The following is a 27,529-nucleotide window of genomic DNA, read 5'->3' on the forward strand; positions in this document are numbered from 1 at the left end:
AAGTGAGGGGAGCTGAAGGGAGCTCCATGCCTCTCATGAAAAAAGTGGATGGTCTTTGTGAGAACTTTTTTGGTAAGCTGAGGGTTTTTTTGAGTACTAGATTTTTGAGGCTGCTGGCAGTCTGCTTTCCAGTTACATGGAGCAAAAGTCTCTTACCTCTAATTTTTTGCCATATATCTTTACCATACATATATTTAAACAACTGAGCATGTCAGAGTCCTATTTTTCTTCCCTGCCACCTGAAGTTTGGGTGAATACTCCTCTGTGTACCTGTCTCCTCCACTGTTCAGTCAGTGTCAAACCTGCCAGCTTCTTTGTGTGATAGCCCTTGACATATATCCAGATGGTATCCTATCCCTCACTTATTTACCACATAGTTGAATAACACCTGTAAGGGTCTTCAGACCCCTTGCTATCCTGAGCACTTTTTTTTAACATAATCCAGCTTCAACCTGTCTCTAATTTGGCCCTTAAACTGAACACAATCCAATTATTAATTCAATAAATATTAACTAAGTATTGATGTGGTAGGTGCTGTTCTAGGTATAAAGAAATAGAGGTGAACAAAATGTGAATATCCCCACCTTCATGAAGCTTTCATTTTGGTGAGGGAGGCAGATATTAAATAAGATAATTAGGTGAATATACTAGTATATTCTGATTATTATTTAGGTGGTGATAAATATGAAAGGGAAGGAAAATAAACAGGAAGTATACCAATGGTGGTCTGCTCAGCACAGAATTCAGTGAGCCAGTATGGAAACCGTTTTCTTTCAGATGACTATGATCACATTAGGTTAACTGCTAACTTATAATTAATTTGTGGGCAGCTAAAGTCTCTAGGGTTTCCTCCTTCCCCCACCAAATGAACATGTGTTAAATCAGATTTCTCTCATTCTGTGTTTTGAACTATGAAAAGAACTAAGAATTTATCCCTGTTCAAATTTGGGTGGGTGGGGGGTGGGAACATATATACTACCAAACAAAGAGTTCTTCAAATCCTCATTCTCTTTTTTTTATGTTTATTTTTTAATTTATTTTATATTTTATTTCATAAAGAGTGAGTGTGCAAGTGGGAGAGGAGGGCAGAGGGAGAGAGAGAAAGAATCTCAAGCAGGCTCCACACTCAGTGCATAGCCCAACGCGGGGTTAGTCCCATGACCCTGGGATCATGACCTAAGCCAAAATCAAGAGTCAGGCTCTCAACTGACTGAACCACCCAGTTCCCCAAATCCTCATTCTCTTAGCCAATGTATTTGCAACCACTTCTTTGCTATATAATTATTCTTCATTGACTCCAAAACATTGTTGATTGTAAAACACACCATTACTTTATGTACTGCTAGGAGAGAAAAAAAATCACAAATTAAACTATGACTTACTACTTTCTCACTTAGTAATTTAATTCTTACCAATGGTAAAAGCTCTTTGAAACATTTTTAAATGTCAATTATTCCTTCTATCTCTCCTCCATACATAAAAAAGGAACACTAAGTGCAATAAAAATATTCCTAAGGGGACCCCTTGTGTCCCCTTTTTTCCACATAACTTTTTCCTCTGGGATGTCAGGAGTATTGGAAATGCCACATTTCTTAAAAGAGTCTTGGGCTTTTCTCTGAAGTACCTGACACCCATTCTGAGATTGGGGCTCTCTTGATATTGCCAGAGGTTAACAATGGCAAGTTTTCAGGCAATAACCAGGAAACCAGAACTCACAGTTATAATTCAAGTGATCCTTGAATGGTTTGTTGACTGAAACCTCAAGCACTCTCTCTAGTCATGCCATATGGAAAAACAACCAACTTCACACAGCTTGTGATACCCACTATAATTACACCTGGCCAGTGGTAGTGGTTAAAATGCCAGGAGAGATTTCCAAGCCAACACACATCCCTCATTCTTATATTGAATTGTATAATTTACAAAGACACGCTTTCATACGATGAAATGCTCATCTCCACTCATATATTATTTTAAGTTATAAACTACAATCTACATTCTTTTGTGTTTTGCTTTTGTCAGGTAAATAGTATTTTTTCAATAAACTTTAAAATTTCTTATACTTTCATGATTTTTATGTATTCATTTTATAACTTACCTTACCTAAAATAATCATGTAAAGCCAATGTGAAAGTATCATAGTTTTTCATTTTTCTGGCATCATTTTGAAAAAGAAGGCATAGCATACCTTTTTAAACCAATAATCTAGGGGCGCCTGGGTGGCTCAGTCGGTTAAGTGTACGACTTCAGCTCAGGTCATGATCTCGCGGTTCGTGAGTTCAAGCTCCACGTCAGGCTCTGTGCTGATGGCTCAGAGCCTGGAGCCTGTTTCAGATTCTGGGTCTCCCTCTCTCTCTGACCCTCCCCCGTTCGTGCTCTGTCTCTGTCTCAAAAATAAATAAATGTTAAAAAAAAAATTTAAACCAATAATCTAGTGCTATTGTACTTTTCAAAAAAAAGTCTTTAAAGATTAGCCTAAGCTATCAAATTCCTAGAAGAAAACATAGGGTAGAACTTTCATGACATTGGATTTGGCAAAGATTTTTTGGATATGACACAAAAAGCAAAGGCAACTAAAGCAAAAATAGGTAATGTGACTACATCAAACCTAAAAACTTCTGTGTATCAAAGGACACAATCAACAGAGTGAAAAGTCAACCTATGAAATGGAAGTAAATATTATATCCAGAATATATAAAGAACTCTTATTGAGAACAAAAATAACCCAATTTAAAAATGGGCAAAGGACTTGAAAAGGCATTTCTCCAAAAATGATACACAAATGGCCAATGAGCATATGATGTTCAACATCACTAATAGGGAAATACAAATCAAAACCACAATGAAATATCATACCCATTAGGATGGCTATTAGTTAAAAGAAAAAAAAGAATAGAAAACAAGTGTTGGCAAGGATGTAGAGAAATTAGAAAACTTGTACACTGTTTATGGGGGTGTAAAATGGTGCATCCACTATAGAAACCAATATGGCCATTCCTCAAATACTTAAAAATAGAATTACCAGGGGCACCTGGGTGGCTCAGTCCATTAAGCATCTGGCTCTTGATTTTGACTCAGGTCATGATCTCACAGTTCGTGTGATAGAGACCTACGTCAGGCTCTGTGCTGACAGCGCAGAGCCCACTTGGAATTCTCTCTCTTCCCCTCTCTCTACCCCTCCCTGTTCACATGTGCTCTCTCTCTCAAAATGAATAAACATTTTTAAAAAATAGAATTACCATATAATTCAGCAATCACACTTCTGGGTATACATCCAAAAGCATTGAAAGCAGTATCTCATACAGATATTAGCGTGTCCACGTTCATAGCAGTACTATTCACAATAACCAAGAAGTGGAACCAACTCAAATATCCATTGATGGATGAATGGATAAATAAAATATGGTATATATATACAATGGAATCTTATTCAGTCTTAAAAAGGAAATCCTGTCATATGCTACAACATGGATGAACCGTGAGGATATTGTATTAAGTGAAATAAGCCAGTCACAAAAAGACAAATAAATAGAGTTGACCCAACAAGAAGGGTTTGAACTGCACAGGTTCACTTACACACAGATTTTTTTAGATAAATACAGTATAGTACTGTAAATTTATTTCTCTTCCTTATGATTTTCTTCATAACATTTTCTTTTTCCTAGCTTACTTTATTATAAGAATACAGTATATAATATATATGTGTGTGTATATATATATGTGTGTGTGTGTGTGTTAATTGACTGTTTATGTTATTGGTGAGGCTTCCAGTTAACGGTAGGCTATTAGTAATTAGGTTTTTAGGGAGTCAAAAGTTATATGTAGATTTTTGACCATGGGAGTTGGTGCTGCAACCCCCATGTTGCTCAAGGGTCAACCGTAATGTATGATTTTACTTGTATGAAGCATCTAAAGTAGTCAACCTCTTCCCAATCCTCAGTTCTTGATTTCTGGGGTTTCCTTCCAAGCAATGGTATGAGAGTAGACTTAGGTAAGACAATGTTGGACCAAACAGTGACTCCAACCAAGTCAGCAAGTCTAGCAAACCCAGCAGGATCCTGAAGCTCTCCAAGCCTACAATCTCATTCTTTGTATGTGATAAGGTCTCCCAAATTTCTCTCCAGATTTCACCCCAAGGTGGAGCTAATTACATCCAGTGTAGTTCCACTTCTCATTACTTTTTACCTCATTTTCTTTGTCATTTTCTCATTGCACTATGATTAATTTAAGGAACCTAAAATGGGGCCCGAAGCTAGAACATTCAGAAGTGAATATGACATTTAACTCTACCTGGTTGGATTCTCACTAGGTTCTTGACCACCTTCACTTTTATAATCAAAAGAGTAACAGTTTTGCAACACTTTTTGTGTGTTCTTTCCCTGTTGTGTCTCTCTCCAACAAGTCCTAGATAATGTGTACATTTGTTCCTGAATTTACCAGCTAACCTTGATGGCTTTCCCTCCTTTATGCAATAATTTTACTTCATAGTTCCCCTAATAAACAGTATTTCCAACTTAACATAATAATAACCTAAGGAAAATACTAGGCATAGAAAGAAAAATAAGGTAGGTTCTTTGCCATTAAGGAATTCTTAGTCTAACAGCAGAGACAAACATATAAACAAGCAACTATAATAAAGTCTGAAAAGGAACTAGTAGAATGCACACACAGAGGAAGAAGTGATTAACCAGCCTCAGGGAGCAGGAAAGGAAGTGAAGGCCTGGTGGCATGAAATAGCATGTGAGGTTCAGGAACTGCAGTAGTACAGGCCTGCCAAAGCAAGACCTACAAGAAAACAGATGACAACAGTGAAGGCTGAATAAGTAGAAAGAGGCCAGACTATGAAGATTCTTCAGTATCATGCTAAGTAAGGCATTTCCACTTCCTATAATAAACAACAAGATCCATTAAAAAGGCCTCATTTTGAAAAAATTTGTGGAATTAGTATATAATCCTAAAAATAAGTTTGGGTTATGTATGTATCATTCCTTAGTCTTAACAGTTTATTGTGTTGTATAGTTTTTCAGCTTCTTTGTTTGGGAATAGGATTGGTAGTTAAAATACTGAAAAAGTAAAACCAAATGAAAAATGGAGTGATTGCCACACAACCATGCAGCACAGGGCCATTGGACGATGAAACCCAGCTGTTTCCTTCCAAGTCCAGGATCATTCTCTTTGGTATTTCTCCCTATACATAATGATGAATAAAATACATTGTAAATAAATTAGTGTAAATCCAAAAGAGAAAGAGACTTTGAGGAAATGGATTTGTCTTAATTTATATAACTTTTCTATTGAGGGTTTTGTTTTCTTTTGAGACATTGGCATGAATACCCAGTGTTGGTGGATTTTTGTTCCATCATGTGGATACTAATGTAAGAGGAGGCGGGGATTTCCTCTGACCCTTCTTCCTTGTCTGCTTCTTAACCTCCTTCCTGTGTTCAGGCAATTAGCCACAGTTCTTTGCTAGACACCACGGACCAGACTGACAGATGGCCAACAGCCAGCACTGCTCACGCCTGGAATTAAGTTCATATGTTTTGTTACTCAAGAGATAATCAAATTGCAGGTCTATTTCTAGATATTAATTCTTGACTGCTCTCCAGAAAATAAGAAATATTGTTACAGAAAATAAAGTTGTTTTTTAAATTAACTCTGCTTGAACATTAAGAACATTTTCCCAAATAACACACCCTTTTCCTTTTACTAAAAACTGTACACATTGTGCTGCTCTATAGTTTTTACAGATTTGCCCTGCTTCAAAGGGCTAGTTCAATTACATATCACTATTGCATTTAAAATTCCTCTACATTTAGAAATTTTACTTATTAAAAAGAACTTCTGGATACCTTTCCTTTTTCAATTCCTCCACTCAAGCATTTATATAAGTGCCGTAAGAAATCATGTTTAGTTTCCCAAAGAAACTTAAAACATGATGCTTTTGAAGTGTAATTGGAAATACGAAAGCACTTGACAATTTTTGCTTAACAAATATCATTACACCCACTTTTAATTTTTAGATTTGTATGAATTTTATTTTTAACAAAGGATGCATCTCAGCTTGTTCAGAATTATAAAAACAATTGGCTCTCCAACTTAATATTGTTTCTCATATGTATGTCTTCCATATCTATTAATGGAATACCGCCACTCAAAATGAAATTCTAAAAAATAAAGCTGCCTTGGGGCGCCTGGGTGGCGCAGTCGGTTAAGCGTCCGACTTCAGCCAGGTCATGATCTCGCGGTCGGTGAGTTCGAGCCCCGCGTCAGGCTCTGGGCTGATGGCTCGGAGCCTGGAGCCTGTTTCCGATTCTGTGTCTCCCTCTCTCTCTGCCCCTCCCCCATTCATGCTCTGTCTCTCTCTGTCCCCAAAATAAATAAAAAATGTTGAAAAAAAAAATAAAAAATAAATAAATAAATAAATAAATAAATAAAAAGCTGCCTTAATTGAAAAAGTAAATATAAGGCATGTCTTACCTTATCAATAAGACATATTGGTACTATTACATATTTACCAGCTTATAAGGTTACTTTTGCTTTTTTCTGAAATTAATTTAGAAAACATATAATACATGTTAGTGTAACTTTGAGATTAAGTCACATGGATATGCTTTCCATTCATTAATTATTGTCACACATAAATAGAAGTAACATATTATTCAATTTTATAAATGTGCGATTTCTCACTGCATTTGGTATTTCAGCCTCGCCAAACCCAGAAGTCATCAAGATAAATTCAATTCTGGATATAGTGACAAAAGTTGAAGACTACTATCTTAAAGGATATATTGTTGGGGCTATTCATCCTGTTATACAACCTGTGGGGCAGCGAAAACACCTACCTGCAAGTTACCTGTACAGGGTAGTGCTATTGCGCTTGAAGTTAAGGTAAGCCTAGTGTTCAAGGAAACAGACTAAGAAGCTGTCGAGACAGTTTTCTTTGGTTAAAAGAAAAGAAAGTTTGAACGTAATGATGGGGAATAAAGGATATTTAGGGGGGTTGGTTGAGAGCACATTTTCTAGTGGTTAAACCTGGAATGAAAGAAGGAAACTTACACCTCCCTCCTTTTTAAAACTCTTCCTTGATTTTAGCCCCTTGCAGACAAATGGGTCCTAGATGAGGATGTCAGTGAACAAAGGAAAAGGAAGATAGACTCAAGAACCACCTAGAAGCTTCAGCAGATGAGGGAGTAGTTGTCAGCTACAGGTCCTGTCACTGGGCTAAAAGAGATGACTGGACCAATGAAGTCCACTTTCACTGAGTGTTTTTTTTAACTGTCCTATACTATTTTAATAATAGTGGCAACAGAAACTAGCTCTACCTTCTAAGCAGTTTACAGCAGAAAGGCCTACATGCCGAGTTCTCAGAAATTGATAGACTTCAGCCTTTTCAAAAAAAAAAAGGGGGGGGGTGTAAAGACCATCCATTTTAGTTCATTTTTTTCACTTTTTTTGGTAGCTGCTTTCCCAAATAATACTGCAACCATTTTTGCCAGCCTAGCTTGTAAGTTTGATAGTTTTCAAAATACAGTTGCCCTTTCCAGTGAGGAGTGAAAATAACCAAATCAATGTCTTTGATTAACACATTAAATTTTTTCACCCAACTCTTTAACTATATCAATCCATCCCAAATACCAGGGTAAAAACTGTTTTCTCTTTTTAGTGATGGCCTAACAATTGATTGCTTTAACTAAGAAAGGGCTAAGCAAAGAAAGGTGCTTTTAAGGGACACTGCCTGCTACTTATCAGTATAAGCCTATTTATACATGTCTGAGAGGGTTTGTACAGGCGTCAGCTTTCACCATTAGATCAAATTTGATCAGATACTCCAAGCATTATTAAATAAACATGTCATTTTATCACACAGTAGCAACACTTGTAATTGTAAATCTTATAAACCATGTATAAACTATTTTGTCTTTTTTAACACTATTTCAAATGGACTTAGTAGTGCTCTGACAAGGCTAAGAATAAGCAAGAGGTAATGATCAGAAAAGAAAAAAAAGGAAGAAGACAGGACAATATTTATTTGCATTTAAAGAGGACCTTGACTAATGTTTTTGTACAATAATCAAGTGTAACAGTGATCTAAAATCATTTCTTACAATTTTTATTAAAACCGCTGATGAATTTTTTCTTCCATATCAAATCAGAAATTATATTAATAGAGGTTTATATTAAGAAAATTCAACCTGTTTTTCTGGTATTTTTCCCTAAGAAGACCACCATTATTAAGTTTGAAATAACAACAACAACAAAAAGATTGCCTTGACCTTATTTGTGAGTTGCTCTCTCAATTTTACATGAGCATATTAGCTGAAAATGATCAATTGACTTCCAACCATGGGTATATTCTCTGTTATAGCCTGAAGCATTCGGCAGCATCCAGTGGACAAAGACGCCCAAGGCTCGTGATTGAGGAATGTCCTCTAACTTATGAGACACAAACAAATGACATAGCAAAAGAACTGATAGAAAAGGTACTAAATGTATACATTTTTTCATGTGATATTGAGAAATATTTGGTATTTCTTCTTCATCAATCTCCTTTCTTACCTTAAAAAGAACAGGGAAATGGTAAGTGACTTATTCTTCCAGAAGTTAAAACATATTGAAGCACACATACTAAATTATACAGAGTTAGAAACAGAAATACAGGTCAATGGAAATGCCAGCAATAAATTTACATACCTATAAGAAGTTTAGAAATAAACCCAATGAAATAAAGTGGGAAAACAACCATCCCAGAAAACAACTGCTGGGAAAATGGACAATTTGCTCTGTGTAAAATAGACTCCACACATTTCAAATGAGATAAAGAGGTAAATTTTTTTACCTATAAAAAATACAGAAGAAAACAAAAGAATAGACATACTGAATTATGAATAAGTTGAGGAGTTTGAGAATATAAATATAATATATTAGGAAAATTAAGCTTAAAAAAAGAATCAGTGTGGGGGGGGATCTCCAATAAATGTGTCTTAGGGGGGTTTATTTAAAAAATATATAAAATGAATACAAATGCATGAAAGTAATGTCCAGTCTTGAATGGACAGACAGAATCCACAGACAGCAAAATACAAAAAGAAACATAAACTACAGACCTTTGGAAAAAGGTTCAACCTAACTAATAATTTTTAAAATAAAACTGAGATTTAATACCTCACCAATATTAACTGAGAAATTAAATTGAAGGTATTAAATCCAGTGTTGGAAGAGCCTTAAGAAAACATTCATATATCGCAACTGGCATCGTAATAAATTAGCACATTGTAGTAAATTAGGTGTTTCTGGATGTCAATCTGGTCAAAAAAATCATAAATACCATTTTATTCTTTAAAATCTATTCCAAGAAATTAATTGAAAAGGGGAAAAGTCATTTTTATACAAAGTAGTTTAATCAACAGTGAATAAAGGGGCCAGATTCTCAATAATTGGAAAATTGAGGAGATAGCAATGGTACATCCATACAATGCAATATTTTATGGGGACTAAACGTAACAACTATATTGACTGTTGAGATAGAAAAGTCTATACAAAATAACTTAATTGAAACTTAAACAAAAAATTGAACACTATATGCATATTAAGACCAAGAAAAATTGTACATTTATAAGTGTTCTAAGTTGATGGGATTTTAAGTGAAAGTTTTTCTTAGTTGCGTTGATACATTTGTAGGGTTTAGGTTTTATTTAAATGAATATAGCCAAAAACCTAAGGCATTTCCTTTCAAGTAAGAAACTGAGGTTTGCTCACTGTTTCTAGTATTGTTCCCAAGGTTTAAGTGGTCTTGTGTGTCAGAGTGTCTATAATTTGAATATAGCCAGTTAGAGCTGCTAATGATATTTCTCTTTTAGGTATAAAGTCACCATTCAATAAGGTTTTCAGGAACAGTCTTTGAGACTAGATTTTTATAAACAAACTACGCATACTGTTTACTACTACTAATCTGGGAGATTTCAACTTGTTTTTCTGGGAATAAATCCCCTCCAGAAAATTTCTTTTGAAACAAAAATGTAACTACTAATTTAGTCTTAATAGATCACCATCAGAGCCCTTGTTTTGCATTTGACTTCCTGGACACAGTTAAAGATCTATTTAAACAGGAAAGTACTGTTATTTCAGCAGAGTAATGGATTTATTTCATGAAGAGAAAAGCTTCAGGAAACATAGCACATGAACTATTTGAACATTGCCCCATGTATGAACAAGAGCAGTAGATGAATGCCAAATGTTATTTTGGAACAATTGTCTTACATAAAGAGTTTATTGTTGAATAGCTAGATTTTAAGTCATTTTAACTTTAGATCAATATTTGTTTTATGTTTAATATTAGATTTATAAGTGTTTTTCTCAGGATCTTAAAGTAAAAATAACATTTAAAAATATCAATCTTCCGATTTAAAAACTGGAAAAAAAACATTAACACTATATTTGTTACCAAATGTTTCCAGCTAAAACTTTCTAGTAATAGAAAAAGCCTTCTGTACTTTTTCACCCAAATCAACTAATAAGACCTAGAGAAAGAACTGACAATAAATTTACCCATTTCCACCTGCAAAAACGTCATGCCCCCTTACCACTCCCTCTTCTCTCCCAGGACACCTGATATAAAGGACAATTTGTGGTTATTTTTAAGGCTTCATGCATTGTTACAATCTCAACATGTCCATGTATAGGAGTAAATGATACTGCATCAGCACTATCCTCTGTCTTAGCTGCACATACCTGTCACCTCTGTCCTGCCCAGAATTTTCCTCGCTGACTAGAGCTGAGTGACCATTGTCCCCTTTGAGTGGGTATTGCTCTCTGGTTTTGCCCCAGTTCTTCCCGGCCCTTTTCATTGCAACCTCCATCATAACTCTTTCTTCCCCTCCCAGGGTAGCATTTAAAACATGTAGTTTAAATGTTTAAAACAGTGGCCAAATTAAAGATGTTGCTATTTCTTCATTTTTACTTATTTAACCAATACTTATAGAGCACCTGTAGGGACAAAACGGCACAATACAAAAATGATTAAGACACAGTCCTTGCCCTCAAAAGAATTGCCAGCTTAACAGAGGAGAAAGACGTGGACACAAAAAGAACAAAGAAATGTAGAAAAAGCAGAGAAAGGGGAAAGTGCTGGGCATGAAAATAACCACTCTTAACGTCTCAAATTATTTCACTGGCATTATGTAATGTTCTTCTGAATCCTATTCTTTAACTTATACAATTGAATCTGATCATGTGCATTTGGCCTGATAGGAGACAATAGCATCAAGATATAAATAGATGGGAAAGCTTCCTAAGAGTGAATTGGGCCTATGCATTACATGCACACATTTGTCAAGAATTAGACTTCTAACATTTTTCTTTACCCACATCAAGCAAGCAATTCTGTGTGTTTTTGCTTTTAATGTTTTTGCTTTGTTAATTAAGATGTATTTGGTCATGTTATTTTTGAGGATTTCTTGGAATAGCTTTTAATTTTGCCTCAGTGGGACAGACCATTGTTAACAGGCCTGCAAAAATCATGTTATAGAATTATTCGTTCTTCTCAAATGGTGACCTTTTGAAGAAAAATGATTCCTGTTTTCATAATTTCTTTTATTTTTATTTTTTATTTTATTTGAGAGAGAAAAAGAGTACGTGAGAGCAGGGAAAGGGGCAGAGGGAGAGAGAGAAACAGAGAGAGAAAGAGAGGGAGAGAGAGAGAGAGAGAGAGAGAGAGAGAGAGAGAGAATCTCAAGCAGGCTCCATGCTCAGTGCAGAGCCAACACAGGGCTCAATCTCACAACCCTAGGTTCATGACCTGAGCTGAAATCAAGAGTTAACGCTCAACAGACTGAGCTCCCCAGCATCTGCTTCTTTTCATAATTTCTAAAGTGTATCAGTTCTGTTTGAAGAAGTCACAATAATACTGTGACATAGACTTAGGAGTAGTGCTTTGTTACAGGTTATTAATTTGTTTATGAATGGGTCTTTAGTTAGTGGTCAATTTACTTCATCTTATGAATTTCCTTAATAAACCTACAGGTTAACTGATAAAGTGATCAATGTAAATGAATTTTACATCTTGCTCTACAATCTCTTTTAGATTAATACAGCTGCTAAGAGAGGAATGAAATTTGTTGGATTCATATCACAGCCTTATTCACCACTTAAATTCTGCAACGGAACCAACCATGATGAAGACATAGAGTCAGTGCTGCCTCTGAGACACACTTCAGATGAAAACTGTAAAAGTTGGAATGAAGGAACATTAAGTGGGCAATCATCTGAGAGTGGAATTGAGGAAGAACTTCATCATGAAAGTGAACAGTGTCAGATGGACCGAGATGGCAGCCCCAGTTATTCTAAATCAAGAAAGGGAGAAGGTAATTGACAAGATGAGTAGAAATAGTATATTAGTTTCAATTTAGTAAAAATAAGTTTTTGAGGGGTTTTTTGGAAATACGAGACAAAGTAAATTTCTAAAACTACAAAAACCGAATAAATTAATATATTACACTCATCTTGATTTTGTTTTTAATTATTACAGCCAGAAATAAGGTAAGGCAGTTTTCCAAACAGTTGTCCCGGGCATGGTCATAAAATACCATCCATATAATGAAACTTGGTTTGAAACTTGGTTTCATTTAGTCATTCACCAACTCCCTTATAAAATGGAGGCTATGCGTGTATACAGAAAGTGATTCTATAAATATAGAAAGCTGTTCTGATTTATGTTTGTTTTTTGCAAACAGAGTGTGAGAATTTTAGTTTTGGCCTTTCCCATTTCATGGATGGTTTTTGCCCTTGAAGTTAATTGACTTTCTTTGATGATCAATTAGAATATGAAAATGCACACCATGATGAAGCAATTAATATAACAATAGTGCCTGCATCCGAAAATAACTTTAACCATTAGTTTTAGTCTACTTTGCCAACTAGCAACTCTTCCCAAGCAATTGAGACCACTTCCTCATGCATCTTGGCCTGCTCAGAGTTTTCTGATATCTTTGCAGGCATGCTTTTAAAAAGCACTGTTAGAGGGGCGCCTGGGTGGCGCAGTCGGTTAAGCGTCCGACTTCAGCCAGGTCACGATCTCGCGGTCCATGAGTTCGAGCCCCGCGTCAGGCTCTGGGCTGACGGCTCAGAGCCTGGAGCCTGTTTCCGATTCTGTGTCTCCCTCTCTCTCTGCCCCTCCCCCGTTCATGCTCTGTCTCTCTCTGTCCCAAAAATAAATAAACGTTGAAAAAAAAAAAATTTAAAAAGCACTGTTAGAGAAAGTCAAAGACTATGCACACCTTACAGTTAAGAGCTCTGGAGTCAGGCTGCCTCAATTTCTTTATAGAAAAGGAGTTGTTGTGAGAAGTAGCTAAAAGATACGGCACTGTGCCTGACACAGAATAAATTCTGGATTAAGTTAGCTGCTATTGGCTGACCTTTTGATCTAAGTTAGTGCTGAAGCTGTACCCGCTCGTGTAACACACTGCACACATGCATATGGCTTTCTGGTTGTAATGAGATGTGCTCAATCTCATGAGCCTAGCAGAGACCCATCAACCATGGTCAGCACAGTCTTTTTATGAACAAGCCAGGAGCACTTCCTAATTCATCGTCTCATCCTTCTCACTGCCACCACCACCCTCCCATTTGCTCACCAGCTCCTTAACTAACAATCACCCTGATTTTCTTGCAGTGTAAAAATTTTAAGAAAAAGAGTTGTTGAAGATATGGTCAGAGACCTATTTGCTATCTGCTACCCAATGCTACCTTTCAACTCCCGCTGGTTCCCATCCCGACCTGATTAGATCAAGTGTCTATTTCTAGCCTTTTTAAATTCTAAATCCAATATGCTACCTACTTAATTTAATTAATAATCTTTATTTTTTTAATTTTATTTTTATATATTTTTAAATTTGCATCAAATTAGTTAGCGTATAGTGCAACAGTGATTTCAGGAGTAGATTCCTTAATGCCCCTTACCCATTTAGCCCACTTCCCCTCCTACAACCCCTCCAGTAACCCTCTGTTCTTCGTATTTATGAGTCTCTTCTGTTTTGTCCCCCTCCCTGTTTTTATGTTATTTTTTTTCCCTTCCCTTATGTTCATCTGTTTTGTCTCTTAAAGTTCTCATATGAGTGAAGTCATATGATTTTTGTCTTTCTTTGACTGACTAATTTCACTTAGCATAATACCCTCCAGTTCCAACCACATAGTTGCAAATGGCAAGATTTCATTCTTTTAGATTGCCGAGTAATACTCCGTTGTATATATATAACACATCTTCTTTATCCATTCATCCATTGATGGACATTTGGGCTCTTTCCATACTTTGGCTATTGTTGATAGTGCTGCTAGAAACATGGGGGTGCTTGTGTCCCTTCAAAACAACACACCTGTATCCTATGGATAAATGCCTAGTAGTGCAATTGCTAGGTCGTAGGCTAGTTCTATGTTTAGTTTTTTGAGGAACCTCCATACTGTTTTCCAGAGTGGCTGCACCAGCTTGCATTCCCATAATTAACAATCTTTAGATTCCACTTTCTAAATAGTTTAAATCCTATACTTCTTAATAATTTGTGTATGGCAAAATTTCTTAATTTGGGCTGTCGGGGTGGGGTAGTGGCAGCATGAGGTTGGGGGAGATACACACAAAAGATCTCTTGGAGAATCTGGTGAAATCCACAGAGACTCAATCCAGAAAAATGCACATGTACATACATACCCCCAAATACTTTTGCAATGCAAGTGGGTTTGGACTTCCTAAACACAACCATAGAGGCGGGTCCATACACCACTCCCCAAGTTAAGAATTTGCCAACTTATGGAAAAGTAGAAGAAATGACCTAGCAGTTCCATGTCTACATATGTATGCTAGAAGCTACTCCCACATGTGTGTCTAAGGAGACATGAACAATGTTTATAATGACAAAAATGTGGAAGCAATGTATATGTCCATCAACAGGAGAATAATAAACTAGAATATTATGTAGCAGTTTAACTAAATGAATAAGGTCTACATGTATTAATTCCACTCCAAGCAAAAGAAAATTAATTTATAGATGCATATATACAACACCACTTTTTAAAAGTTTTTTAAACTTCAGAATATGATATATATATATACATATATATATATATATATATATATGTTAATGGGTATATAAAAGTATATTAAAAGAATAAAAGCTTGCATGAGAATAATAAACACCAAATTATTATAGTACCCATTTCGGGAGAACTGGATTAGGGAAAACTACATAGTAAGCCTCAACTACATCCATTTCTCATTTTCTGGAAAAATAAATCTGAAGGAAACATGGCAAAAGGTCAACATTTAATAAAGCTGAGTGGTGGGTAATTTTATTATTCTCCATGTTTGTCTATATGCCTGAAATACATGAGTAATAAAAAAATGTTTAGGAATCTTTTCAATAAGTAAATTAATAAATAAATAATCTTTCTTCTTTCTGAATGCCTATCCCCAGAAAACAAGTTGTATACAATATTCAATGTTTTCGATGATGAATCAACCTGCTGGACCTATCAGGAAGGCATCCTGTCAATGAAAGTAACAAGAAAAGGATCTGTCATTAGTACACTTGATGCCGATTGGCTGGAGTTAACTACATTTTATTATAAACAAGGCTTGTCTTTAATTGATTCTTTTGTATGCTGGGAAACATCTAAAGGTATGTTTTATATTATAATATATTGATACCTAAAAAATTTGACCTGTATCAGAGTTGGTGGAAATGTTTTTGCCTCTCAAGATCTATGGCTAAAAGGACAGGAATTATTCATTATTATTCATTATAAAATTCATTAGGAATTAGATTCCAATTATTACACAGCTATGCAGCTTTAATTTAAAAGCTTAGGGGCTCCTGGGTGGCTCAGTCGGTTAAGCATCAGACTTCAGCTCAAGTCATGACCTCACGGTTTGTGAATTCGAGCCCTGTGTTGGGCTCTGTGCTGACAGCCTGAAGCCTGCTTCTGATTCTGTGTCTCCCTGTCTCTGCCCCTCCCTTACTCATGCTCTCTCTCTCTCTCTCTCTCTCAAAAATAAATAAACATTAAAAATTTTTTAAGAAATAAATAAAAGCTTAATCATAGTGTGTGGTAGAATTATAATGTAATGTTTGCTGTCGGGTTGTAACTATCAGGTATAGATAAACCACTGTGTGATTGACTAGTAGGATTTTCCAAATAAGATGTATTATAACAGTCCAGTTAAAAGGATTATAGTGGCATTTGATAGTTACTATCCAAACTTATTACACTATCCCAGATTTGGACACTATCTGACCATGTACTCCAATCTATATCTGACTCTAAAATTTGTATAGAAAAATAATCTTTGGTTTAGAAAATGATATTTACTCTATTTTTTCTGCCTTCCCTTTATCTTTCAACTTCCCCTAGTCTTCCTCTTTTAGTTATGATGGGATATGTAATCACTCATGTCTATCATAAAAACAAACAAAACTTTCCAAAAGTTACTTTCTAGGGAAAGTGTTTTAAAAAAGAAATTGGTGCTGGGGCACCTGGGTAGCTCAGTTGGTCAAGCCTCCAACTCTTGATTTCATCTCAGCTAATGATCTCACAGTTGTGAGATTGAGCTCTGCATCAGGCTCTGCCCTGGGCATGGAGATGGCTTAAGATTCTTTCTCTCTCTCCCTCAGTCCCTTCCCCACCCACGTGCACATGCACATACACATGCTGTCCCTCTCTCTCTCTCTCAAAAAAATAAAAATAAAAAAGAGACTAGTGCTAAAAGAAAAGAAAAACTCGTAGTTAGGAGACTTGAAAATTGCATTAGGAAGGATGAAGGCTATGAAAACCAAGATTAACTAACTTAATGAGGCTAGAGGAAAGAACAAAAAAAGCAAATGAGATATCAGTATTCTTTACTATCATTAAGTCAGCCTATTACATCAGGTATACCTTAACTAATAGAACTAAAGACTTTGGATGATCATTTAAAATTATCAAGAGTCATGGTCCAATAACTTCTTTTAACTAGCAACCAAGAGTAAGGATCTAGCCTATTGAAGTACCCAGAAATATGGCCCATAGCACACAGCCCATAGCAGGTGCTCAATAGATAGTTCTTAGTATTTTGGTTATTGGAAACTTCCTCCAAGGTGGTCTTTTATGGAAACTGCAAAATCTTTTTTCTTTAAGTTTATTTTCAGTATATGTGCTGCCAAAGCAAGCACAAGTTTATTTATTTTCAGAAAGAGACAGAGAGAGTGCATGCATATGCACAAACAGAGGAGGGGGAGAGAGGGGAAGAGAGGGGGAAAGAGAGAGAGAGAGAGAGAGAAAGAGAGAGAGAGAGAATCCCAAGTAGGCTCCATGTTCAGCACAGAGCTCAACTCCAGGCTTGATGCCACGAACTGTGAGATCATGACATGAGTGAAACTGAGAGGCAGACGCTCAACCAACTGAGCCACCCAGGCACCCATAAGATTTTTATTTTTAAGTAATCTCTACACCCAACATGGTGCTCAAACTTACACCCCAAGATCAAGAGTCTCGTGCCCTTACTGACTGAGCCATCCAGGTGCCCCAGAAACAGCAAAATCTAAGAAGAGCATGGACTTTAGGACGAGATAGACCAGGGTTTGAATCCTATGTTCTTTACTTATTAGCTGGGTGATCTGGGAAAGTTAGGTGAGCTCACTGAGCCACAGTTTCCTATAAGGGGAGTAAAAATACTCCCTACTTTACTGCTGTAAAAATTTGATAAGATGCAGTATGTACAAAATGACTCCCACAGTGCCTTACCCACTGTCAGAGCTTATTTTCTGGAGTTAGTTTTCTTTCCTGCAGCTTGTGTGCAGCTACAGTACTTTTAGTATGGGTCAGCTACTTGGAGGTCAGTTTATGCTTCATATATTTCTTTCTCTCTTCTCTTCCTTCCAAAAAGTCTAGTTGGAGACATTTCAAAATTTGGTTTGTTACTAACTGCTGAAGGAAAAATGAGAAATACTCCTTTCAGAATCTCTTTCAGGCATCCCGGCCTTGGGCCTTGCCTGATGAAAATAAAATTAGCCACAGCAGTTGCCAGCCAGAGACTCTGTAGAGCTTTTGTTCATAAAGCCTCAGAAGCTATTTAGAGAGCTCAGGGGAGAATCTCTCCCTCTCAGCAGCTCTGGAATGTCTCATTAGACATTTTACATTGCAGGCCATGCCAAGCCCCTAATGAGCCACCACGGTCTGTGGGGCCTGGCAATTGGGTGTGTCTCTTGGGACTTCCCTAGGAGTACACAGGGAAGCTGCAGAGGGGAAATTGTGACCCATGCCTGTGTCACTGTGAGAAGCAAGTCGGAGGAAGCAGGGCTGAATTGGTTGCTTTGTTCTGGGACATTTGATGCCTGACAGCTAAAGCACATAGGGGACAATGCGTATTTTGTTTTGTCTTGCTTCCATCCTCTTCCAAAATATTGTCAGAAGTCAGCTCACCATGAGAAATAAAAGCACAAAACCAGACATTGCACAGACATTTAAATACCTTACTCCACAAATCTCATAAAATATCTTCCTCTAGAAAGAGGGAGAGGGGGAACAAAACTTTTAACAAGTTTTCTCCTTTGGTGGGGTCACGGTGGAGAGGTTATAAGGACTGTGAAATTCCTCTTCAGTGCCCTTTCCCACGCACTCTCAAAGCCTTCTGCTTCGAAAAGCCCCACAGGAGAGGTACCCAGCGGCCGTCTTGCTGTTCTTGCAGCCTGAGGGTTCCCACTGCAATGGTTTCCTGTATCTGACATTCTCCAGCATTGTTGGGTCCTCACCAACCGGTCCTCTGCTGGAATCACTGCACACGCACACGGGCTTGCACTATAGGGCAAAGAACTCCAACTGGTCCCAATTGAGCCAACAAAGATAAACACTTTATTTTACCAGAATGTGTGGAATCCAGTGGGCAGTTGGCATGGGTTGAGATGAGCAGCTTTGCCAGCTGATATAAAACACACACACAGACACAGACACATATACACCCATGAGTCCCCATACTCTACTAGCCTACAAATGCCCCCATTATCCTCAGAGAATAGTCTCTTCCCACCTTTAGTTCACCCACATCTTAAGGCTACATTTTGATTTTTTATGAATTTTTAGACTTAAGTTCATTTCGAACTCTTCACCCCTATAAAAATGCTTATGTGGAGCTGACAGGCAAGGTGTATCAGAATGAGGAGTGAGGTAGAGTACTGACAAAGAAAATGTATTTATTCACCACAAATGTGTGTATGCCAGGCCCTATGCCAGGCACTGGATTTACAATGATGTGCAAAATGGACATCTTCCCTACTCTCAAAAAGCTGGCCCTGTGGCATCAGGCAGTCAGGTGGTAACGGGTACAGAAACATATGTATCTAATTTCAAACTGGAGAAAAGTGTTGTGACATTACCTAACACCATATTGTAAGGAGGGATCAGGAGGTCCCGCCTGACAAGGCACCAATCACACTGAGACTGGAAAGCCAGCATTCCAGAGCCACAGGCAGACCGTTCTAGGCAGAGGAAACACCCCCAGATGTACAAAAACCCCAGGGCAGGAAAGAGGAACAGGGAAAAGGTCTGTGTGCTGGAGCAGGGTACGAAGAGAGAATGGCTCCATACAAGGTAGAAGTGGTAGGCAGCAGCCAATCTTATAAATAATGCAACAAGAACTAACATGTATTTGTACTTACTATACACCAGCATTGTTCTAAGCACTTTAAATTTATTAACTCACTTAACCCCACAGCAACCCTGTGGGGTTGGTATGATTATTCCCCTTTTGTAGATAAGGAAGCTGAGGCACAGAAATATTTTAAAATGTGCCCATTTTCATGCAATTAGAAAGTGGGGCAGGGGGCACCTAGGTGGAGTGTGTGCTCCTAAGCAAAAACTTTAAACATCCTGCCAGGATTTTTATTCCAAGTCATTCACTGAAGATTTAAAAAAGGAGTTATGGAGGTGCCTGGGTGGCTCAGTCAGTTAAGCGTCTGACTTGGGCTCAGGTTATGATCTCACGTTTCATGAGTTTGAGCCCTGTGTCAGGCTCTGGGCTAACAGCTCAGAGCCTGGAGCCTGCTTCAGATTCTGTGTCTCCTCTCTCTCTGCCACTCCCCCACTTAGGCTCACTTTCTCGCTCTCTCTTTCAAAAATAAACATTTTAAAAAATTAAATAAATAAATAAATAAATAAATAAATAAAAGAGGGAGTTATGACCTGATATGCATTCTTAAAATAACTTCTTCGGCCTCATTTTGGGAAGTGGATTAGAGAGGGCAAGAGTGGAAGAGGGGGTGGGGAGGTGCCGTCAAGAGGCTGAGACTTGTTTTGGAGACAGAATGTTCATGAATGAGATACAAAATGGGAGTCTCCATATGTGCCCTCCAGGCCTACCTCTAGGCAGTTTGATGCCAAAAATGACACATGGACCAAAAATACTAAAATGGAATGTTACCTTTCCTCACATTTACATAAATGCCACTGTCATATGTAGCTGAAATGAATGTGTCAGAGCACATGGCCAGACAAGTAAGCCACTCCCTGAGAATTTGTTAAGCTTGTGCTTCTTAAACCTGGGCCCAAGTACCCTGAGGGTATGCAGCCTTGTGCTAGGGAGTACACAGGTTCAAAGGATAGAATGTCAATATTACTTAATATGGGGAGTTGGAGAACTTTACTTTTTTACATAATATATTTGAAAGGAATGCAAATATTGCATGGATTTTAAGATATAAACATTAAGACGTTAAAGAAACCTTATTCTTGCCACAAATCAATTCAAATTGTACTTGGAGACCATCCTTCAAGGGTACAGGTATACTTTCCTTTGCTACTGATGGTATTTGGCTAAAAAAAATTAAGAAGCAGTGGGTCAGGTCAATGCTTTGTAACATTTTCATATTATGCACACATAGAAAATGATAAGATAATAAGGCACAAGGGTACAAGAAGATAAAGCTTCTCTGAGCAGGAGGGGGCATCCCATATCTTGGCACTTCTGGAAGGGGTTCTCAGAACACCAATGGGCCAAGACATACTGGGTGGGAAGCTCTGGAATATGTACTGTTAAGAAGTGACTCAGTTCTATAGGTGCCTGGGTGGCTCAGTAGGTTAAGTGTCAGACTTTGGCTCAGGTCATGATCTCATGGTTCATGGGTTTGAGCCCTGTTTTAGGCTCTGCTGACAGCTCAGCTTTGGATTCTGTGTCTTCCTCTCTCTGTGTCCCTCTTCTGCTCACACTCTTTCTCTGTCTCAAAAATAAATAAAAATGTTTAAAAATTAAAAAAAAAAAGTGACTCAGTTTGGGAACAGTTATTAAGTAACCGTTTACAATTATCAACTCATCCATTACCTGGAAGATTTAACACACCAAGCACCCAAACAGCCACTCCCCATGGGACCTTCCCTGACACCCTGCCTCGCCTCCACTTCTGTTAGGGAGAATTTTTCAGGAGATATTAAATACTTTCTCCTGTGTAAGCTTCATTCATCTGTGGCTCTGGGGACTGGCATGGGAGCTAAGAAGGTCAGCCAGGACCTTGGGAGCTCTAAAGTGAGAAGGGAGGGACATAAGTATAATACACATATAGAAAAGTGCATTAATCTTATGCGTACAGCTGAATAAAAACAAACATTCAAGATATAGAGCATCTCTTTATATATCAGTTATATCTCAATAAAGCTGGGGAGGAAAGAATTCAGAGGGGGGAAAAAAGGTACAGAACATTTCCAACATCCCAGAAGCCACCTCATGACCCTCCCCAGTCAACATCCTCCCACCCAGAGAAAGAATTATTCTAACGTCCATCCCCATAGATTAATTTTGCCTGTTTTTGAACTTCACATAGGTTGAAGTATACAGTATTTACTCTTTTGTGTCTGGCTTCTTTTCTCAACATAGTTTCTGAAATTCATCCATGTTGCTACATAGCAGTGAGTCTTACTTTTTTATTCTTGTGTGGAATTTTTTGAGTGTACCATGGTTTCATTTTTAAACCAAAAGAAATTTAGACATACTAGGGTACCCCAATATTGAGAATAAGAAAACAGACACAGAGCCACAAAACCACATTGTAATCCCAAAGTAAATAAGAAGCAGATTATAATTAACTACATAATTATCACAGTATATAATTATTTCTAAAATTCATACCCCCTTTCTAAAAAAGGACTTGGGACATACATAGTTTTAAAGACGGTCTTGTGAAGCTCTAAACTTACGATAAAAAGATTTACTTCCACTGGTCACTTTGGTATGACAATGGACAAATACATTTAAAGGAAGTGGAACATACACTGTAATTAGAAAACTAACTCTAACTAGTAAATTAAACTTTACTGGGTTTGAGGGAACCAATCTGAACAAGGTAAATTCTTCATGGTATTCTGCCCTAATTGTAAATGATGTAAATAATATTGATGATGATTTTCTTCTAAAGCTTATAGCCTGTTAATAAAAATCAAAACCAAAAATTACATTGAAATTATGTTTGGCTTCTTTATCTTTAAGCTTAATAGATCACTTGAAAATGTCGTAGGCTATAATTTAGATAAATGTCCAGCAGAGAGACTTTGATGCGACATTGTACTGTATAAAAACCAAACTGTTTAGCCAGCACGTGACCATGGGAAAATTGTCTCCTATTGCAAAATAGGAGACAAAAGAACGTCCATAAAATCACTTTAGTTTTCGCCAGCTGGTTATTGTCAACTATTCAAGAAAATGTCAGAGAGGCCCTCCCTTAAAACTTCCTTCCCAGCAGGAATTCTTTTGACAATGACTTCTGTTTAGGATTTTCCTGTTACCATTCTTTCATTATTTTTTTAAAAGCATCATTGAGGTAAAGAATTGTTTCGTGTTTATATTTTTTTGAAGTAATCTTACATTAGTTTGAATATCACACCTATAGTTTCAAGAATATACATTTTTATGTTTTCTCTCCTAATGGTGTAATTAATGTGCATAAACATATAGGTCAGAAACCAAAATTTGATTTCAGGGTGAAGGTCAGTTCCCAGTGCTTTTTAGACTTAGGAAATCCACTTGTTTCTCACTGTATGATATTATTTTATCTTGTTTTTGTGTTTGTAGTTTTCATATTTACAGTTTTATTTTAATTCAGTGAAGTACAAAATTGTCTTGACCTTCCCCAAAAAACCCTACAACAATAACAACTCTCAAAGAGGAGGATGTTATTGATTCAGCCAAAACAAGTGCTGATTAATTTATATGCTTTTCTTTCAGCTTCCTAAAAGGGTTATCTAAGGATTTAGATGATCTTAGGAGACACTCAGTATTTGCCACTCTTCTTAATTGCATCCTTTTCCTCACAGGGGACCATTTGCCTAAATCTTTGGAAGGATTCTTTATCTATGAAGAAGAAGGTTCTGGAGTTCCAGGTTCCAGTAGGAAAGGAAATGATGCCATCGTAGTAGAACAATGGACTGTTATTGAGGTAAACTGCAGTTTTCTGACAGTTTAGCTTTACTCTTCTATTTAGTTTTACATGTTAAAGATCTTCATTGCCTAATACCTGCAGTATCCTTCAAACACATGTTTGTGCAGAGTTCAGAATTTTATCACAAATGCATAAACAAACTGTATAGGTTTGTGAAAAGGTGATTTCCTTTACTCCATGTTCAACTCCGTGATAAGATAGTAAAATAATTACCTGTACCTAAATAGCAGTAGATTCCCAAGGATTTGGCATTATAATCCTGAATAAAGTTCCCAGGCACTGAGACTCTCTTTACACATGCCATGACAACTGATTGAAACTGAAAAAAAACTCAGTCAATAACTACTATTTTATCTCCAAGAAACCAATGTGACTGACTTTTATTTATTATTTATTTATTTTACCTTGTGAATTGACTTTCAAAGGCAAAAATATCCAAAAGGTGTTCTCTCTCTCACCAGGCCAAATATGTACACACAGCATTGTCCTTCCTAATCAGAGATGACATTGCTGCTGATGTTGTGCACTCTGAATTCAGATGTCACCGAATGGACTGCCCTTGAGGTGTACAGACTGAATTCAGGTATATTGTGTTGTGTGTATGAGGCCCTCACTGACAGGCTGTTTCATAGACACATGTGCCTTTCTGGCCTTATAAAGGCATACAGAGAGGCATAGCTCATTTTCAAATAAACTAGAAATCCCAATGAGGGGGGAGAAAAGGATTTGGGGGGAGAGGTAAAGCTCCTAGTAAAAATCAATATTTATCAATGAATAAAATGCAGGGAAACAACTCAGCATCTAAGCCCCACTTGCCTTTTACTACCTGATCTTCACTTCCTACTCTTATCCTCACTTCCCAACCCCTGGCCCAGTGTTTCTAACCAGTATGGTCTGTAAACTACTTGGATCCACATCACTAGGGAGCTTTTCTAAATGCAGATCCCCTAGCCCCATACCTTAAAGTCTGATGCCTGAACAAGACTGAGGGAACACAAAGGAAGGCAGGCCCAAACTCTGGAGACCCAGATGGAAACCTCTCTCCACTCTGATCCCCAGTGTCTCTACTTTGGTTCAATGGTTAGAACGCAGCAAGTAGCAGAAAATGAAGCCCAGGAAGACTGCAGCTGATGAAACTGTACTTAATGGAGCATGAACTCCCTTTATTGTAACACCCATCACCCTTTATTGTAATCACTTGTGTTGCTGGTCATCTTGCCATTAAGGCTATGAGCTCTTATGCTTATTCATGCAGGGCTGTGAAATCAAAACGGATTATGGCCCTCTGCTGCACACTCTGGCTGAGTTTGGATGGCTCCTGACAAGTGTGTTGCCTACACCTATACTGCGACATGACAGGTAATGCCAGAGTAGCCTTACAAACTCTCATTTAATTCAAAATATAGTTCATTTGTTAGATAACTCAATTCAGCAAATGCTTATTTAATGCCTACAAAAAGCATTTCACTGAACTTCTAATCTGATTTCATGGACCTTGGAGATCAGCTAATCTAATCCCCTCAAGTTATAGATGTACAAACTATAACATCTCCTCCCCAAGGGCATGCAAGCAGAGCCAGGCAGGGGCGCAAGACCCACTCCCAGCTCAGGGCAGCTCAAAATGCCTGGAGTCAAGGGGCGCCTGGGTGGTTCAGTGGGTTGAGCATCCAACTCTGGATTTCGGCTCAGGTCATGATCTCACAGTCGGTGAATTCGAGCCCCACATCAGGCTCTCTGGTGAGTGTGGAGCCTTCTTGGAGTTCTGTCTCTCCCTCCCTCTGCCCCTCCCCAGCTCGTGCTGTCTTTCTCTGAAAGTAAATAAATAAGCTTAAAAAAAAAAAATGTCTAGAGTGAAGACTGAGTTGATGTAACTCTGCAAACAGAACAACTCAGGCCCCTCTGTAGACCTCTTGTCCTCCCCCTCCTCACTGTGCACGCAATCCAAGGGAGGCAGGAGCCCAGGCACTGCTGCTTTCATCTCTCCCCTCTGGTAAGGTGGCTGAGCTCTCCCCTGGAGCACGAACTCATTAGCTGTTTCCACTAAAATAAACTGCCTACGTTAGAACCAAAGTGCCATCACTTCACAAATACCAACCTTTCCTTTTCCCCTTTAGTCAATCGTACATTTTTTTTTTTAGAGACAGAACGAGAGAAACCAATTAAGTCTTCTGTATAAAGAGCTTTGCTGTCCCCTGGACACAGAGATATTCCCTCTACCTTCTTTGGCTTCCAGAAAATGATCGAGTGCCAACGTGGTCCTGCCTGGGCCAGTGACTACCTGCCAAGGACAGCACAGTACCACGTGGCCTTACCCTTTAGCAGCATCAACTGTGGTTCAACACTCTTGAGTAATTGTCAGGTGTAGCTGAAGGAGGCAGCTCCTCCTTTCTCAGTCTCACCCACCCTCCTGCCTCCTCTGGTTTTCCTAGTTTTGCAACCTACCCCTGTCCAGTATCCCAACTTCCCCCCACACTGTAAAAACATTTGATTGGCATGGCTTTATATTAAAGCCGCATCTTCTTCAGGTGGGAAGAGAGACAAAGACTGATACAGAGTAAAGATACTCAAGCTTTAAAAGGAGGGGTTAGAAATAAGCAATTAATCTGCTTTTCTTCTCCGGGATCTATTGGTAACTGTATTCAAGTTGTGAATGACAACATCCTGAAGCATTAGTTCCCAACTGTTTAAATCTGTGACATAGCTGTCAGGTCACAATACAGTGGTAATTCGCAAGATTTGGTCTTTAAACGAAGCAATATGAAACACCTGGGGAGCCTATGCACCTACAAATGCTGGAGTGCCACCCCAGTGGAACAGTCAGAAGCTCTGAGGGTGAAACCATGAATCTGCACTTTCACAAGCCTCTGAAACTCGTTAACATTAGAAGAATTGTGCAGGAGGTAGTGAGAAAGGAACTCTTCTTCCCTGCCTTTCTACCCCTCATAGCCATGCCCAAGCATTGGCCTATCCCACTGCCCACTCTCCCTCAGAATAACTTGTGTATTTGGCCTTCTCATCTCTTTTTGATGGTTCTCATTGGTGTGTAATTTAGGATATCATCTGGCCCATTACAGTTAGCTCTTCCTAAGAGTACTCTTGAGTTCTGAACCTTTCGTGTTCCTTTTTCCCCAGTGAAAAATATATTCATCATTCCTCCCTCCCATTCACTCAGGGATTCTACTCTCGTGAGTCTAAATTTTTCTTGGGATGCCTGACTGGCTCCATTGGTAGAGTATGTGACTCTTAATCTCAGGGCTGCAAGTTCAAGCCCCACAGTGGGCATGGAGCTTATTTAAAATTAAAATGCAAAAAAAAAAATAGTTTTGTCTTGAAGTATGAGTGACTGCTTGGGCACTGATTAGATAGCAAGCCTACTGGGCTGGGTGCTGAGCCAGAAAATACAAGCTGAAGCTCCTTCAGCATCTCCTGCTTCTCGTTGGTTTAGGATTGAGGACAGGATTGAGACCGAGTATAATGTGAAGGGGGAGGGTTGTGGAAACCGGAGCCACACTTGACTGGACCACCTTGTCCTGCATGTCAGACTGTATGAAGTCACAGGCTTCCCTGGTGAGGAGAGGGCTCACTGGAACAAGGAGTAGCTGTACATTGTCTTTGAAGCAGAGATAACACCACTGCCTCTCCACTGTTCTAGATTCTCCTGTACCCCTGTTCCCTTTGAGGTGCTGTGGGTTCACAGTAGGCCTTTCACACCCTCCTTGTGAAGGCTTATCTTCATGTGTAATTAAAATAGCATAAGGGCTAGTTGCTGGACTGCTCATAAAGCGACTGTTTCGAACAGCAAAAAAAATGGACACAGTATAGATGTCTGTCACTAGGAATGGTGTGTGTTAAGGCTAAAAAGCTACATAGCAAATTCTAGTGAATGATTAGCTCTGGGACTACGGGTAGGGGACAGGGAAAGTGGGCGTTTCTGCTTTGTCTTTATACATTTTCTGCTATTTGACTTTCTACAAGGAATACATATTCTGTGATTTAAAAAAAACTAATTTTAAAGAGTAAAAAAATCAATCAATTACTAAAAAGATGTGACAGCTGTATCTGCCGTGAAGGAGCCTGTGTCTGGTTAAGCT

At 38.1% G+C, this 27,529-nt stretch overlaps 1 protein-coding gene across 7 annotated transcripts in view; it reads left to right on the forward strand.

Moving 5' to 3' along the window:
- RFTN2 (raftlin family member 2) overlaps positions 1-27,529 on the forward strand; it is a 78,982-nt gene that overhangs the window by 25,917 nt on the left and 25,536 nt on the right. For all 7 annotated transcript variants that reach the window (XM_047870937.1, XM_047870935.1, XM_047870934.1 and 4 more), the window contains 6 exons: positions 6,705-6,888; positions 8,366-8,480; positions 12,080-12,359; positions 15,459-15,662; positions 23,314-23,435; positions 24,694-24,797. In XM_047870937.1, the coding sequence (XP_047726893.1) occupies positions 6,705-6,888; positions 8,366-8,480; positions 12,080-12,359; positions 15,459-15,662; positions 23,314-23,435; positions 24,694-24,797 (1,009 nt within the window). The remainder of the gene's footprint in view (positions 1-6,704; positions 6,889-8,365; positions 8,481-12,079; positions 12,360-15,458; positions 15,663-23,313; positions 23,436-24,693; positions 24,798-27,529) is intronic.

This window comes from Prionailurus viverrinus, chromosome C1 (assembly GCF_022837055.1).
Source record: "Prionailurus viverrinus isolate Anna chromosome C1, UM_Priviv_1.0, whole genome shotgun sequence".
In the NCBI taxonomy this organism is placed as follows: Eukaryota; Metazoa; Chordata; class Mammalia; order Carnivora; family Felidae; genus Prionailurus; species Prionailurus viverrinus.